This window comes from Triturus cristatus, chromosome 9 (assembly GCF_964204655.1).
Source record: "Triturus cristatus chromosome 9, aTriCri1.1, whole genome shotgun sequence".
Lineage (NCBI taxonomy): Eukaryota > Metazoa > Chordata > Amphibia > Caudata > Salamandridae > Triturus > Triturus cristatus.
The window spans coordinates 411,760,339-411,777,780 of NC_140592.1; the positions used below are offsets into that span (position 1 = coordinate 411,760,339).

General features: G+C 43.3%; 1 protein-coding gene across 1 annotated transcript in view; it reads right to left on the reverse strand.

The window, feature by feature from the left end:
• LOC146798057 (olfactomedin-4-like) overlaps positions 1-17,442 on the reverse strand; it is an 88,171-nt gene that overhangs the window by 33,514 nt on the left and 37,215 nt on the right. The window contains exon 2 of the mRNA XM_085627903.1: positions 13,433-13,585. Coding sequence (XP_085484029.1) covers positions 13,433-13,585 — 153 coding nt within the window. The remainder of the gene's footprint in view (positions 1-13,432; positions 13,586-17,442) is intronic.

The following is a 17,442-nucleotide window of genomic DNA, read 5'->3' on the forward strand; positions in this document are numbered from 1 at the left end:
ACCAGGTTGGAAAATGATTTTATGAACAAATCAAAACCAAACGATAAACATCCAATGTGTAGAACAGGAGTTATGATTTTTCTAAGAATATTTAAAATATACAGGCACATGCATCAATGTAGGCTTTTGTGATTCCTTAATTGCGATTATTAAGGAATCGCAATTAAGGAATTGCAAAAGCCTATGCTTATGGGAATCACTATAAAATTAGCGATTCCCAAACATTCCTTAATTGCGACTCGCAAATAGCGAGTCGCAATTAAGGAATACCTTCCCATTCATTCCTATGGACCTACAGGCTTAAAGGAATGAATGGGAGATTGCATGTACCAATAGGTACTCACAAATTGCGCATGAAATTTCAAGGGTACAAGGGTGTCAAAAGGACACCCTGTTGCACCCCTGAAATTGATCTGTGCACACATGTTGCACACACACATGCCCCAAGGGCATGTGTGTGTGTAATCTACAACTTTGAAAAATGCACTTTAGTGCATTTTTCAAAGTTTTTGCAAATTACCGTCAAGTACAAATTGATGGTAATTTGTGCCCCCTATTAGCGAAATCGCAAATTGCGATTTCATCATGCATAGCATTTAAGGAATGGCAATTTGCAACGCCTTAAATGCAATTGCAATTTAAGAAATCTAAAAAATGTGTGATTTCTTAAATTGTGAGAGGCTGACCGGTTGATGCATCGCAGAAGCCCTTTTTTGCAGGTGCAAATGGACGATTTTTGCGAATCGCACCGTTTGCGCTCGCAAAAATGGTTGATGCATGTGCCTGATAGTGCTTAGAGTCTTAAGGAGCCATCCTGGTATATCTGGTTGCGCATGACCGGGGAAAATCCAAACTTCATGCCGACTGCAATGGAGTGTGGGTCGTATACAGGAACCAACGTTGACCTGCTAAAAAAGTGCCTTAGATGTAGGATTCGTCGACTTTAAAGACCAATGCAAAGAGCAGAGGAGGTGATGTGTCACCGTCGATCCCTTGGATGTAGGGGATGTGTTAATTCCGATCCGCCCAGTCGGAGAAGCTTCACTAACGAACCCCTTTGGGATGCAGGTAATGCATCATCGTCGAGCTGCGCAGTCCGTCGTCATCGAGCCACATGGTTCGTCGAAGCAATGTCCTTGAGCAGCCCTGTATTGGCGTTGAATGAGATGTGTCAGTTCCGATTGGTGCTAAGCCGTTGATGCGTGGATTCTTCTGTGTCAGCACAGAAAAATCACTTCCAAGGGCCCAGAAAGGATTGGCACCACGTTTGCAAGCCAGGACTCACAGATAGCAGAGTCCAGGTGCTGTTGCAGGGTTGCAGGAAGTCTTTGATGTCCCTGAGATTTCAGAACAGGGAACAAGCCAACATGTCCTTGAAGTCACTCTGGGTTCAAGTAAGATGGGTTCAGTCCTTTCCTCAGCAGGGCAGAGGGTAGCAGGCAGCACAGCAGAGCAGAAAAACTGTTATTCCAGAGCAGCAGTCCGTCAGACTGGCAGTCCTTGTAGCAACTCAGCAGTCCTCCTTCCTGGCAAAGTTCTTCACAGGTCCAGTAGTGTGCTATTTTGGTGGGGTCAGAGGTCCAGTACTTTTACACCGTTGTGACTTTGAAGTGAGGGTGATTTCAAAGAAGGGTCTTTGAAGGGCAGTGATGTCCTTTCTTCCCAGCCCTGGCTTCAAACTACTAGTAGGGGGTAATCAGCCCTCTGTATGGGGAAAGGACACTGCATATTCAGGTAAAAGTGTCAGCTCCTCTCTCCCTTCCTGCCCAGGTAGGGCAATCAGAAGGCAGATGATACTCTGACACACCTAAACTTCCTTTGTGTGAATGCTTTCTAGTGGGTATTTACAAAGTGAAGCTGTTACCCACCCCAGACATGTATCGGAGACAGGCTTGCAGGCACACTGAGCAGTAAGAGCAGAGAAAAGCCCACTTTTTTAAACAACAAAATACCTAGAAGTCACTTAGAATGCTGCTTTTTGCTTAGACAGACTCAGGTCATTCTGTGATTTAAATGGTCTGTAGCATTTATTTACTCTCATTGAATCTTTTAGATGTTCATATCATCCGTTAAACATGTCATACTGAAAGTCCGACCTATGACTTCCATTAATAAACATACATGTAAATCAAACCTTTACAAAACATAAAATGCACAATACAATACATAAAATGTATAATGAAGGGGGTTACAATCAGAGTAAATCCAGTCAATATTACAAAATAAACAGTATACGTTATCTTAATGAATTTGTCAGATAACCATTATTTTGTATAAGAGGCTGCTAGCCACAAGGGACACCTTTGAGACCCGTCGGGGCAGAATTATACACCAAAGTACTCCCCACTGGTAAGTGTGGTTCAGTTTTTGTGTTTCCCTAGTGGTAATTATTGCTGACACGTTGCGAGCCCTAATGGCGATTATGGGGATTCTCTTCAGTGCTTAGACTGGATAAGATCTGTTACGGTTTAGTACATGCCTTAGTGTCCTGTGTTTTTATGAGGAAATGGGGGTATTCCTTTAATGTTAAGGATCTCTGTTTTCTATTCTTTTGAAGTGTTGTCCACTTTGTGACAAATGCTTGTTATCGTCAGTTGCTGCATTTACATATAGGTTGCTGCTGTCTCCTTAACGGGCGGTGGACGTCAATCCAAGACAGACAGATTAAGTGGCACGTATGTTTGGATAAGATGTTGCTTTTTTAAGCTCTTTCCTGACTCTTCGTGTTAGATGCTTCTGAACCACTGAGTGAAAGGGCATTTCTAAAATAGTAATTGTAAATGCAACTTTACTAGTAAATAGGATTTATCATTACCATTCCACAGATATAAAACATGACAAAGATACTATTTTCTAATCATGAATTATAACTTAAAAGTGTATTAAGGAATTCCCAATGTTAACCTATGAGAGGAGTAGGCCTCAGAGTAGTGAAAACGAATTTGGGTGTTTGTCCCTTATAGGACACGCAAAACTTGAAAGTACAAGTCCTACCTTTTACTTACATAGCATCTTGCCCTATGGGCTACATTGGGCATACCTTAGGGGTGACTTATATGTAATAAAAGGGGAGTTAAAGGCCTGGCAAAGGGCTTTAAATGCCAAGTCGAAGTGGCAGCATACTACACAGAAAGGCCCTGGAGTGGCATGCCTGACAAAGTTTGGGGAGGTTACTTGTGTGGGAGGCACAATCAGTGCTGCAGACCCACTAGTAGCATTTAAATTACAGGCCCTGGGTATATGGTATACCACTTTACAAGGGACTTACATGTAAATTAAATATGGCAATTGTGTATTCACCAATGTTACCATGTTTCGGGGGGAAGTACATGCACTTTATCACTGGACAGCAGTGGTAAAGTGCTCAGAGTCCTAAGGCCACCGAAAACTATCAGCTAAAAGAGAAAGTAAGGAAGCAAAATGTTTTGGGGAAGACAACCCTAAGGATGACAGGTCTAACAAACATTATCCATTTTTAGGTGCCCATCACTGTAGGAACAGTCAAGTAGGTACTGGAGAATGATCAGCTCCAGACAAAGGGCTTTATTTAGTATTTGGTGAATGTCCAGCATCCACCTAATACTAAATAGCGCCTTATTTCAAGTGTATGGGCTTCTCTATGTACTCTAAACGGAATGGATGGGACATCCGCCCCTTCTGGCAAATGTCCTGCGGCTGCCAAACTCTAAACAAAACCCAAAATATTGATTTAAGTGGCAATCATTGGGATACAGTCTTAAAAAAAAGAAAGCCTTGACTGACTGGAATAATTTTAAACCACGGTTATATTTCTAGTTAATGCAGTGGTAGAGCCTCATATGATCGAAATACATTTCAGGAAGATCTTTAATCAAATAAATAGAAATAGGGACATATATATCTATGTTTATCAATTGATGTTCTAAAATAATCGCTGCATCTGATCCATCATAAAAATGTTTGTGATTTTATAGCCCATCAGGAATCCAAACCAGGAATAAAGACAAATCTTTCCCTTGACATCTGAAAAACAAAGACAGTGCAAGGCAGGTATTCCATTGACAATTTGACATCACTTATTCTAGCTACAAAAGATTATTTTCATACTTCACTCTAAAATGACTGTTTTGAAAGTCAGATGCCCTAATTTTGAGGGGACTGTCATTCCCCATTAAACGTTTGCCTGAGTCACTGCCGTGAAATGAATTTAGAGCTATAAAGAGGATTGTAAAATATTTTAATAGCAGCCGTAAACATCACACGAAAGTACTATGAGCTAGACAGACTCCTTCGAAGGCACTTTGGAAGATTGGGAAGGTGGAAAGGGGTGATTCATTCACAAATATTTTTAAGCAGTGCCAAAAGGATAACTAACTTCAGATAGTTCTGAGGAGTAATTGGAAAAAGAATACTAACACTTCAGGGTCTGGCAAAGAACTTAGGAGCATTATTTTTCCTTAGCAGCAAATGAAGTATGTTGTTCTAAGAGAGTTACACTCTCTTAGGGCTGCTTTATCAGTTGAGGCACTGGTTAGCCCTTAGCCTATCTGGCCTTCAAAGTAGCTGCTTGCCCTCCAGTATTCAATATGGACTCATGATTTTCTTTGCTCCCCCTTTATTGTTTACTGCTTGCTTGGTATTGGAAAGCAAGGAGACCAGACCAGAGCTTTCCTTATTAATAGTTAAGGAGGGGAATAGTATCAAATTGAAATTCCTTTAAAACAAAAACTGGGGTATATACAAGAAGCTGATCAAGTAAGCAGTAAACACAGAGTAAAGTAACCCCTGTGTGGAGGAACATTTGACAATTAAGTCAAAACTATCATCATCTCCCCATAGGAGACACATTCTGATAACAGGATTGCAATAACACTTACAGTTTTTCATCAAATGACTAAGATTGTCAATGTATACTATGGGCCTGATTATGAGTTTGGCGGTGCAGCGCCAGGTCTGCTCCACCGTCTCACTGCCAAACCTGTGGTCAGGCCGCCCGCCAGGTTATGAGTGTTTCTTGTGTTATGGGGTTGTTTATTTTTTACATTCCCACAACGATGCCTCCGAAGATTGGCACAGCAATGGGAATGCCAAAAACAATTCCTGTATTGCATGGACTATAAAGTCCATGCAGTGCAGGAACTGGTGTGCATACACACTGGAGGGCACATGTTGTGCCCTCCGTGTGCATCCACATGGCATGATGTACAATGGGGCCTTTGTCTCCTCTGTGCCACGGTTTTCATAGTGGTGAAACCGCCATGAAAACTGCGGCGTAGACGAAAATTGCAATATGCTTGGTGGGACCGTGGCCGTCCTGCCAAGCAAATTACTGCCTCTACACTGCAGCACCACAACCTGGGAACGGCGGTCCCTTGGTGGTTGTGGAAGGGCAATGTTGGTCTGACCGGCCTAATTGTAATAGGGTTGTCGAAAGATTGCTACGCCCCTCGAGTCTGGCGGTCACGGACTGCCAGACTCATAATCAAGCCACTATATGTTAATATTACTAATAAACGATCAAAATAATGCAATGCCTTGAAGAGGGTGGATAGTATTAGATCACCCCATAGAAACACGTTGAGGATCTATATTTCTTAAATGACCTGCACTGAACAATTTTACATGAAAGCGTGGTTCAAAATTGTACAGTAATATATTATGGGAGATGCAACTGTTTTTAAAGACTGATGCAGTTGTCTGTTTTTAAGTCTTCATTTGTTATTTTTACTGCGCTTAGCATACATACATTTTGTCTTTAGGAACTATATGCATAAAGAAAACATGTATATGAATATATATGAATTATAGTGTATATGAATGATAATTTCTATATCTGTGATATTGCTGGTGTTTTACACTGGACTTGGGTTAATATTTGAAAGAACGTTATTTTTGATTGAATGATATTTTGTTATTTTAGCAATCCGTGGGGGAGCTCTGTGAAAATATTTAAAAATATATCAGCTATTAGGAAAGCACTTTCTTTTGTAATTCTGAAGTGTGATGGAAATATTTTAATAGGATCAAAATAATTCAAGACACTTTACATGGTGATGAGCAAATGATGAATAGTCACTGAAACCCACTTTTCACATTATAATCTGTGTAATGTGTAGTTTTATTAGCAAAACTACAAGTATGTGCAAATTTAGTGTCAGTTTCCTTGGAGAACGTGCTGTCTGGGAACAACAGTGTGTTATCACAACATGCTTTAATAATATATTTGTGACAGCGTTTGCCAAAATGCACCACAAACTACACACCAAATTCTACTACTGCTGAATGGGTGTGGTGAATTTTTTCACAATCCCTATGATTTTAGTGACTTAACACGGATGACAAAACCTCTGTTGTTTGGCTCATTAGGCCCCAGGAAGAACAAAGAGGCCTGAATCAGAAAATATTCTCTTTATGCATACACCCAAAAATATGCGGCTTGTTGGTCGTACAATATCAGTGAGAAACTCAATCCTCTGGAAGATCTTATCAGAGCAATTGAGGGGTACAGATATTTTTAACACATTGAATCAAATTTGTTTTCATTCACAGTGGAGTCGCTTAGAATGGATTGGCGTGCAGTCTACTAACGTAGATTGGAGTAGCGTATAGTGGAGTGTTAGAGAGTGCAGTCGCATAGAGTGGAGTGTCATACTATAAAAAAGCATACAGTGGTATGGCAAAGAGTGGCGTTGTGAAGAAAGGAGTGTGGTAGAGTGTAATAGCATACAGTGGAGTACTAAAGAGTGCAGTGGCATAATGTGGAGTGGTGTATAGTGGAGAGAGGTATAGTGTAGTGGCATACAGTAGAATAGCCTTGAGTGGAGTGGCATAGGGTGGAATAGCATATAGAGGAGTGGTGCACAGTGGAGTGGCGTAGAGTGTAGTGAGGTAGACTGGAGTGGCATGCAGTAGAATAGTGCACGGTAGAGTAGCATTTTCTGAAATAGCGTACTGTGGAGTAGTGTAGAGTGGAGTGGCATCCAGTGGAGTGATATACACTGTAGTGGCATAGATTGGAATAGTGTAAAGTTGATTGGAGTAGGTTGCAGTAGTGTACAGTGGAGTTGAGTACAGTGGAGTTCCACACAGTGGAATAGCCTTCAGTGGAGTGGGGTATAGTGGAGTGGCATAGAGTCGATTAGTTTAGAGTTGAGTGGCATAGTGTGCAGTTGCATAAAGGGGAATAGTGTGTACTAGAGTGGTGTAGAGTGGAGTGTGGCACAGCGGAGTGGCGTACAGTAGAGAGGCATACAATGGAGTGGCAAGGAGTGGAATAGCTTTGAGTGGAGTTTTTTACAGTGTAGTGATGTAGAGTGCAGTGGCATACAGTAAAATAGCGTTTTAGAGTTAAATAGTGTACAGTGCAGTAGCGCAGAGCACAGTGACATAGAGTGGAGAAGCATACAGTAGAGTGTGGTACATTACAGTGCATACAGTAGAATAGTGTCGAGTGGAGTATCATAGAGTGGAATAGTGCACGTGGAATAAGCGGAGAAGGGACTGGCATATTGTGGAGTGGCATACAGTGTAGTGGTATAGAGTGGAGTGGGGTGGGGTACAGTGTAGTAGCATACAGCGGAATAGCGAAAAGTACAGTGGCTTAGAGTTAAGTAGTGAACAGTGGAGTGGTGTACAGCAGAAAAGCGTACACTGGAGTGGCATAGAGTGAAGTGGTATAGAGTGGAGTGGCGTAGAGGGTAGTGTTGTACAGTGGTGTAGCGTACCGTGAAGTGGAATAATGTAGAGTTTTCTGTCATGGAGGGTAGACACATAGAGTGGAGTGACATATAGTGGAGTAGTGTAGAGTAGAGTGGTGTAGAGTGGAGTGTCACACAATAAAATAGCATTGAGTGTAGTACTGAAGAGTTTAGTGATGTAGAGTTAAGTGGTGATATTCCAGTGTACTCTATTCCAATGTTACACCACTTAACTCTACAATGCTCCACTCTATGCAACTCCTTTCTATGCCGGTAGGAAAGGAAGATGGCAGATTGACTCCGCTACGGAGTGCAGGCACCTAGAGCAGCTCCCACGTCCTCCATGCTGTACCACTAAGTTTTAAAGATATGGGAGAAAAGGAAAGGAGAAATTGGTGAAATACAGATTTATGAGCAGACCTGCTCACTCTATGAATCCTTCGGATATTTTCTCCAGCTACAGGGGTCTTCAGGTGGCTTTGGTTATTGGCTCGATTCGCGCTTTGGCTTACCGGCTCACGCCTCTCAACCATTCATTGGCTTGGCCTGGCTTCAGCTCCGGCCCCACCTCCAGTCAGCGGCATGGCCACACTGAAAGCTACTACAGTGAAAGGGGGGCACGCCGCCCATGTCTCTACTACATCGGAAGGGACCACAATGCCTGCAACAACGGATGACTCCCTGCTTGGAACTCAGAAGGGCACTGCATCAAGAGGGGTTGCTTCCCGAGTGGGCAAACCAATATTGAGACTATTACAATCAGGTAAAGACGTGGATCTCTTTCAATCTGGGGAAATATCGGGACTGTCAGTTTAAGCTAAGATTAGTAATACACTGTTGGAGGCAATTCCATCAAGCCAGGAGAATATGGCAGATAGCCAAGACCAGAGCTCGTTAAGATTTTCGGCATGCTCAGAGTCGACAGGGGTGACAGGCAGCCTGCAGGAAGTTAAACAAACTGCAGACAGAATGTTACAATTTAACATGAGGGCAACGCCACTCGAAGCCAGCAACAATGTCGGACTTGAAGCTAATAGGAATGCTATATTTAATGACGACCCCTCAGAGATGCAGGTCACAGAAGTGTCTCTGCTCCACAAAGTGTCAGCAAGCTTGCTGAAAGGAGGTAATACTAAGCCTGATGGTTCTGCTATAGAAGGCCCATGGGACTAAGTCCAGCCGGTCATGGGCTCTGGGTTACAAAGAGGATAATGCTTATGAGGGCACATCCTCTATCAGCGCTTGCCATACAGCTCAGACAGTTGAATTGGAATCCCACCAGGCTACTGGAGTGGCGCAAGAGGCACATGAGATAAATAATAGCTTAATATTAACAACTGTGCCACGGACTGTGCTGGGCTCCCTTTTGGACTCTGCAAAATCCACAGAGAATGTATATCTGGCGCCAAGTCCATCCCCGGAAAAAAAGGCAAATCTAAAATAAGCAAAAAATTGAAAAAAGCTACTAAACCTTATGGCAGCAAGCGACATAACTTCTCTGCCATTCGAACAAAGGCTGCCTCGGATGGTAGTCCCCTGCATAAATGTGTCAAATGTAAGGGGAATGTGAAAGCTATGATATCCCGACTCAAGCTCGGGAATTGGATGCGGCTCAGAACCAAAGCCGGTTGCTGGCCCCGGTCCAGGCCCACATGATCTGTCTGCCTACCAGATGCAAAGCCCCAATTTCCCGTTCATTATGTCAACATCTGGGGGCATATTAGCAAGGAAGTGGCAGAGAGAGGCGTTGGCCTTCTTGGCTTAACGCCTCTCTCCGCCACTTCGGAAACGCGAAGCTGCACCATATTATCAAGGATATGGTGCAGCCTCGCATTTCCAGCGTGCGATGGCACTAAGTTTTACAACTTAGCGCCAACGCAAGCACCCTTGCACCAGAGTGCAAGGGTGTCTGCAAGCAGGAAGGTTTGTTTATGTACAGGAAGGTGTCCCTTCCTGTACATAAACAACCGTAAAATGTCATTTTGTAACTTACATGTGTGCTGGTTCATGCAGCACTCATGTAAGTTACAATATGGCATTTAAAAAAAAGGTTTGTTTATGTACAGGAAGGGACACCTTCCTGTACATAAACAAACCATGGTTTTTGCTTTTTCCATGTGTGCTGCACAAGGCAGCACACATGGAAAAAGCAAAAAAGAGGGGAAATAAAGCATTTCTCCTCTTTTCGCCATTTTAAGACTAGGATTTTCCTGGTCTTAAGTTCGGCGCTGCCACCTATTATCGCCACCCTTGATAATAGGTGGCAGCGTCGAATTCAATGGGCGTTGCAGTGGAACGCCCACCACAACACCCACTGCAAGCCCCTTTCAGCCTAAGTTTAGCGTAAAAGGGGCTCTATTATCAAGGCAGCGATAAGCCACTTACAATGGCTTTAAGCCACGTTAATAGGGAGCTGACCCTATCGCCACCAAAAGGTCACAAAAAGTGACATTGTGATGGCAATAGGGTCTTGATAATATGCCCCCTGGTCTTTCTGGAGCCGGAGTAGACGCTACTGAAATGCCATTCCTGAAGGGCGCACAGAGTACGAAAGAGCACTCTCCTTATTACGACAGGCACGTCGGGTCCGTTAGTCGGTAGAGTTTTATTGGATTCCTATACCGGTGATAGTTTAGGATCAAGCCGTAAGGTGGAGCAACCGGATCACCAGAGAGGGAGCAAATGCGGTATAGGAATCCAATAAAACTCTACCGACTGACGGACCCGACGTGCCTGTCGTAATCCCCCATTGGAGCCAATCCCTGGCGTTTTCTTCGTTCTTATATCACACTTGGCCTGGTCTGCTAACATGCTGACTTAACCATGAGCCTGCCTCATTGTCAACCCATTGGAACCCCTTATAAGAGTTGCTTGAGGTTCGGATTTCTCCTATAACTTGAGGGTGAGAATAAGGCCTCACACCCCAACAAGGTGCTATTTGTGTGTCCCACACGATTTTGACTACCACTGCCCTGATGAAGGTGTAGCCCCTAGTGGGCCCAACACCGAAACGTGCGTTGGCTCTCTTCGCCTCGTGCCTTCCTGGAGACCTTATCTCCATACACGACCGGGAGGACACGAGTACCAGAATTGTCTTTTCTTTGGAATTACCCTTCCTTGAATTCTGATGTTTTAACCTATTTATGAACTTAAATGTTTTAATTATATGTCTGTTGAATATATGAGTATGTTGTGGGAATGAATGCCAGTATGATTGTCTTTGTTTAGTGTGGGACGTATATATCTTTATTTTGTGAAAACATTGATCGATATTGATTATATTGATTATTATCCTGATTAAAATAAACTGATATTGTGGATTTCATGACTTTTGTAATGTTCTGTTTTTTAGTATCTCACTGTCAGTCCTGGTTAGTGGTTGCACATTCAATCCTGACCCATTTTCCTTTTGGGCGTATTTATATCTTTTTTGTGTAGGCAGCTGGTATTTTCTTTTGATATTGTAATCTGGGTGGAAGATATAACAAGTGGATGCTAGCTTTGTATAGTAAACCCCAGGCCAAACTGTACTATGCCAGCTTGCAATTGTCTCCCTTTCCAATACACTGTGGCACGAGACAGGGATGTCCTTTTTCCCCACTGCTATTTGCCTTATACATTGAGCCATTCATCCGTGCAGTACACACTAACACACAGATATTACCACTGATATCAGGATCGTGTCAGCTGAAAGTTGCCGCCTATGCTGACGACATATGCAAAAACAACAATTGATAGACAGAATGCAGAACAATGACATACATTCACCCAGTACAGTGATCTGGGCCTAAATCCATCATTTTTTTGCTCACCATGCCATTCCAGTTTGAACCCAGTCATATGCAAATCAGTCTTGACCCTGTACCCAATGGAAATAGTCCAGCCCAAACTGCCAGGCCAGGTACTCCCTGGACTGGGAACATGTATCCTAGGACCGGTTTCGGGTCTCACCCCTCTTCAGCCAGGATAGCTTGACTCCAGTGGCATGGAGAGCACGGGACCCACGTCTGGGCATACCCATTCCATTTGGGGTGACAAATGCAAAAACAACAATTGATGAACAGAATGCAGAACCATGTCATACATTCACCCCAGTACAGAGATCTAGGCCTAAATCCATCGTTTTTTTGCTCACAATGCCATTCCAGTTTGAACCCAGTCATATGCAAATCAGTCTTGACCCTGTACCCAATGGAATAGTCCAGCCCGAACTGCCAGGCCAGGTCCTCCCTGGACTGGAACCAAGCATCCTAGGAACGGTATCGGGGTTTCACCCCTCTTCAGCCAGGATAGCTTGACTCCAGTGGCATGGAGAGCACGGGACCCACGTCTGGGCATACCCGTCCCAGTCGGGGTGACAAATGCAAAATCAACAATTGATTGACAGAATGCAGAACAATGACATACATTCACCCCAGTACAGAGTTCTGGGCCTAAATCCATCGATTTTTTGCTCACTATGCCATTCTAGTTTGAACCCAGTCATATGCAAATCAGTCTTGACCCTGTACCCAATGGGAACAGTCCAGCCCGAACTGCCAGGCCAGGTCCTCCCTGGACTGGAAACAAGCACCCTAGGACCGGTTTCGGGGTCTCACCCCTCTTCAGCCAGGATAGCTTGACTCCAGTGGTATGGAGAGCAGGCAACCCACGTCTGGGCATACCCGTCCCACTCGGGTGACAAATACAAAAAGAACATTTGTTGGACAGAATGCAGAGCAATGTCATACATTCACCCCAGTACAGAGATATGGGCCTTAATCCTTCGTTTTTGTGCTCACCATGACATTCCAGTTTGAACCCAGTCATATGCAAATCAGTCTTGACCCTCTACCCAATGGGAACAGTCCAGCCCGAACTGCCAGGCCAGGTCCTCCCTGAACTGGAAACAAGCATCCTAGGACCGGTTTTGGTGTTCAACCCCTCTTCAGCCAGGATAGCTTGACTCCAGTGGCATGGAGAGCACGGGACCCACGTCTGGGCATACCCGTCCCACTCGGGGTGACAAATGCAAAAACAGCAATTGATGGATAGAATGCAGAGAAATGTCATACATTCACCCCAGTACAGAGATCTGGGCCTAAATATATCGTTTTTTTGCTCACCATGCCATTCCAGTTTCAACCCCGTCATATGCACATCAGTCTTGACCCTGTACCCAATAGGAACAGTCCAGCCCGAACTGCCAGGCCAGGTCCTCCCTGGACTGCAAACAAGCATCCTAGGACCGGTTTCAGGGTTTCACCCTCTTCAGCCAGGATAGCTTTACACCAGTGGCATAGGCAGCACAGGACCCACATCTGGGCATACCCGTCCCACTCAGGGTAACAAATTCAAAAACTATTGATGGACAGAATGCAGAACAATGTCATACATTCACCCCAGTACAGAGATCTGGGCCTAAATCCATAGTTTGTTTGCTCACCATGCCATTCCAGTTTGAACCCAATCATATGCAAATCAGTCTTGACCCTGTACCCAATGGGAACAGTCCAGCCTGAACTGCCAAACCAGGTCTTCTTTGGATTGGAAACAAGCATCCTCGGACCGGTTTCGGGGTAACATCAACGAGGCTAGCTTGAATCCAGTGGCAAAGTGAGCAAGGGACCTACGCCTAGGCGTACCATGCCAATTTAGGGCAATGAAAGCAAACACAAGGAGAGTATGAGAACTGCAATGAATGCATTCTGGTCCAACTCAATGAGGCTTGTTACTTGATCAATGAATTGATTATATGACTGAATGTGATGTCTCACCTTGGTGATTTCCTGCTGGACGCTAATGGTTAGATTATAAGAAATGACTTCCAGATATTCCACTCTGTGTACAGGGAAGGTATTGTCCGGCAGGATCACAGTGCAGAGGCAAACTCCATTCTCATCCACAGATCCAGTTACATTCTGTACATCCTGTATAAATAGAATGAGAAGTTATTGATGTAAAAGGAGACATACCATGGTGTAGCCTTGGAAGTCACTGAGGTATTCAAACATAAAAAACTTACAAGTAAAAAAACAAAAACAAAATTTTATAAAAGTAAAGGACTCTCAACACCAGTATTATCCCACATACTTTCGGGGATAGCCAGTTATGTGTTGGAGAGGGTTGACTCTCCCTACTACTTCTCCAAGAGATACATTTAAAATGGAAACCCATCAACTTGGCTAAGAAGGAAACACTTAATGCTACATGAATTTGTTTCTGTATAGAGGTCACAAAATGCTAGCCACATGAGCAGTGAAGCCCCCTATAAGAAAAATGGTCAGACTTGTCAATAGAAAAGTAGGAACAAAATGTATCCTGTGTAGATATGGAGGGAGTGGGATAAACATACAATGGGAAAGGTGGACTGTAGGAAATCTACTTAATTTCAGCAGCAAATATGTTAAAGTTCTTTTCCGACTTTCTGCTTCATAGAACAACATCTCATAATCATTCTCATAGTCCTCTTTTGCCTATCATGATCATTTTCTACCACCCTTACTGTCCAAGAGAATCAATAATTAATTACCTTGGCTCAATAATTATGCAACACAGCAATTCCTAACCGTTCTTCTTCTGGAATTCATGAACCTCAGCCAGTAGTATCATACACAGTACTCCTTCTTGCAATTCTCTCTGATTGTTACATCACAAACACTAAGACCTCTGGCACGTACTCACATTGAAACTCTCTTGGTCTCACATAGAACTCACATACTTCTACTTTGTTTACTCATAAACACATTTCTGAATTGGAGCCAAAGTCCATGTTTGCCAAAGGACAACATGCCACTAGAAACAGGAAATTTATCAGACAAAGATCCTAACAAAGGAAACAAAGCGAACAAGACCGGCGGTAATTATGGCTGTTAGAATTGGGAGTCTCTAGTTGGCAGAGTTAGATACCTTTGTCCAAATAGGGGCCCTTGCTTCCAGTCAGGGTAAGGGGGATAAGCTTTTAAAATAACCCCTGCTCACCCCCTTGGTAGCTTGGCATGAGCAGACAGGCTTATAGCAGAGGCAGTGTGTAAAGCATTGGTGAACACATACAGTAATAACACTACAAATGGACACCACACCAATTTAGAAAAATTAGTAATCTTTATCTAAACCAAAACAAGACCAAACGACAAAACAACAAAACTCCACAATACAGTAAGAAAGATATCCTTAAAAATAGGTTATTCACGAAATTTAAGTTTCTTGACACAAATAACTCCACCTGGAGTTATTACAAAGTTATGACAGATGAAAATCTCAAAGTACTTCACCGACCGCAAGGTGCGCTGCGCAGGGCACGGAGTCAAGCAGACCCCCAAAGAACAGTACCTTGGAATTGATGAAAGCAAAGACGGTGCTGTGGCATCTTCCATTTCTATTCCTGTATTGGTTGCTATGCTTGTCATAGTAGTTGCGTTGTCAAGAATGACCTACTTATGTTCTAAGAAGGTTGGGGTAGGCAGTTGGAGAGCTGTTAGTAAGCTGTTTGGATCTAATGAGATGTTGCTGGGTAGGATCTTCTATTGAGAAATAAAAGTAACTTTCTTCAACTCAACTTTGTGTTGGAACCTGATGTTAAATATTACACTGGCGTAGTCGGCAGCTTTTGGCAAAAGGATGAAGATTTAAAGAAGATCCTAACACGCGTCATCAGTAAAGCGAAGCGGCATCTGTTTCATCAAGGGAAATGGTGATGCGGCAGCTGTTTACTGTGTGTCATCAATGAAAGAAAGCGGCAGCTGTTTTATTAAAGGAGTCGTGTGAGTAAGGACTTCGCTTTCTGAGGAGTTTAATTATCCTGCAGTTCGCCTTGGTAACGTTTAACACACAGTGCTGTGTTGATTTTCGGACTGTGCCGCTAATGGTCATCTTGCTTCTCCGTGTATTTGGTGTGTGTTACTCAAGAAGTACGATCTAGCAGAGCAGTGTTCGACACACAGCACGGATGTGACTTGTGGCTTTCCGTGTGTGCTTCTAATTTGGGTGTGCCTTTGGAATTCTACATATCGCTGTTCAAGTACTGTGGATGCTCCACTCATCGGGTGTGAAACCTTCGAGGCTGAACGTTTCACAGCATAGCGGCTCATCAAGGCAACATCCGAGTCTACATTTTGTTTTCAAAATCAAACAAGGAAAGAATTCGCTTAAAGAACTCACATTTCACGCGACGTTCCAGTTCCTCTTACGTGGATGCTTTAAAGCGCTGTGCGCATGTCACAGCTTTACGTCTCTGTGCGTGACCTCTGGGTGTGAAGTCAGATCGTTGCTTAGCTACGAGGTGGAGGCTTCTCTGATTCGTCTGCAAGAAAGTCAGATTGTGGTTCGTGGTTGCTTAGCTACGACACACGATCTCTGGCAAAATTTATTCAGAGCGTGTTTTGTTTCCGTGGCTAACGTGAATTGGCTTTTCACTTGTCAGGAAGAGTCGTGATTACAGACCTCTTATTTAACTGCGTCAAGTGCTTATGATCTGGTAACTCTAGGTTATACTTGTGTTTAAGCACGAGTTGTAGCAAAACTGTACTGTAATTCGACTCGCTCATCTTTGAGTTCCTTTTCTTGTTTTTGTGTCTCTTCAGCGATGCACACGCTTATTCGTGTGTGAAAGAGTATTTTGTTCAGGCACAATTATTTTCCAAGCTGAAGTCAATTTATGAGTTTTCTTGGCATGATAGAGTATTATGCAAAATTTGTTAAAGGATTCTCTGATTTGACTTCTAACATGAGACTGCTTCTCAAGAAAGGAACCAACTTTGTGTGGTCTAGAGATTGTCAGGAAGAATTTGTGAGGATCAAGGAGAGGTTAGCGATTGCCACGTTCCTACAGAGTTTTGACACTAGTTTGAAGTCTGTTTTGACTACCGATGCAAGTGATAAAGGGCTTGGTGCTGTGTTGCAACAATTGAGTCCTGATGGTATGAAGACCATCCTGTTTCTGTCACGTGGCTTAAAGGATCCTGAAACCAGGTATTCGGTTGTTGAGCGTGAGGCGTTGGCAATTTCTTGGGCGATTAAGAAACTGAAAAAATTTCTGTGGGGTGTAAGTTTTGAAGTTAGGACAGACCATAAGCCTTTAGTGGAAATTTTTGAGAACAAAGGTTTGGACTTAATCTCGAGTAGAATAACGAAATGGATGATTGGTCTTCAGGAATACTCTTTTTCAGTTAAGTATATTCCTGGTGTGGATAATGTTGTAGCGGATGTGTTCTCGAGATTGGGTTCTGAGGGGTCTAGTGATGATGGTGATAGTGATGATTGTGATGATTTGGTTTGTGTGGTTGAATGTAGTCATATTTCTCAAGAGAAATGGGTTGAAGAGGTTGCAAGAGATGATACTCTTAAAGAGGTGATGAATTTGATTCAGACTAACTGGGTTAGTGTGAAATGTGGCTCGGATGAGTCTAAACCCTTTTGGTATGTGAAGGATGAGCTAGCTGTAGAGGATGGGCTAATGTTCAGGGGCATGAGATTGGTTCCTCCAGAGAAACTGAGAATTGAGTTGGTGAAGTTGGGTCATGTCAGTCATCCAGGTATTACGAAGACTAAGGAAAGGCTGCGTTCATCGTATTGGTGGCCAGGCATGGACAAATTTATTGAGAGGCAAATACGTGATTGTGGGTTGTGTAGTATTAGTGAGAAATCGAAAGTGCCTAGGGTGCAGCCCATGATCATTAGATCTCGACCCAAAGCCCCATGGGATGATATTTCAATCGACATTTTAGGACCCATTAACATGTCAGGGTCTCAGGTGTATCTCTTAGTCATTATTGATATGTACTCTCGG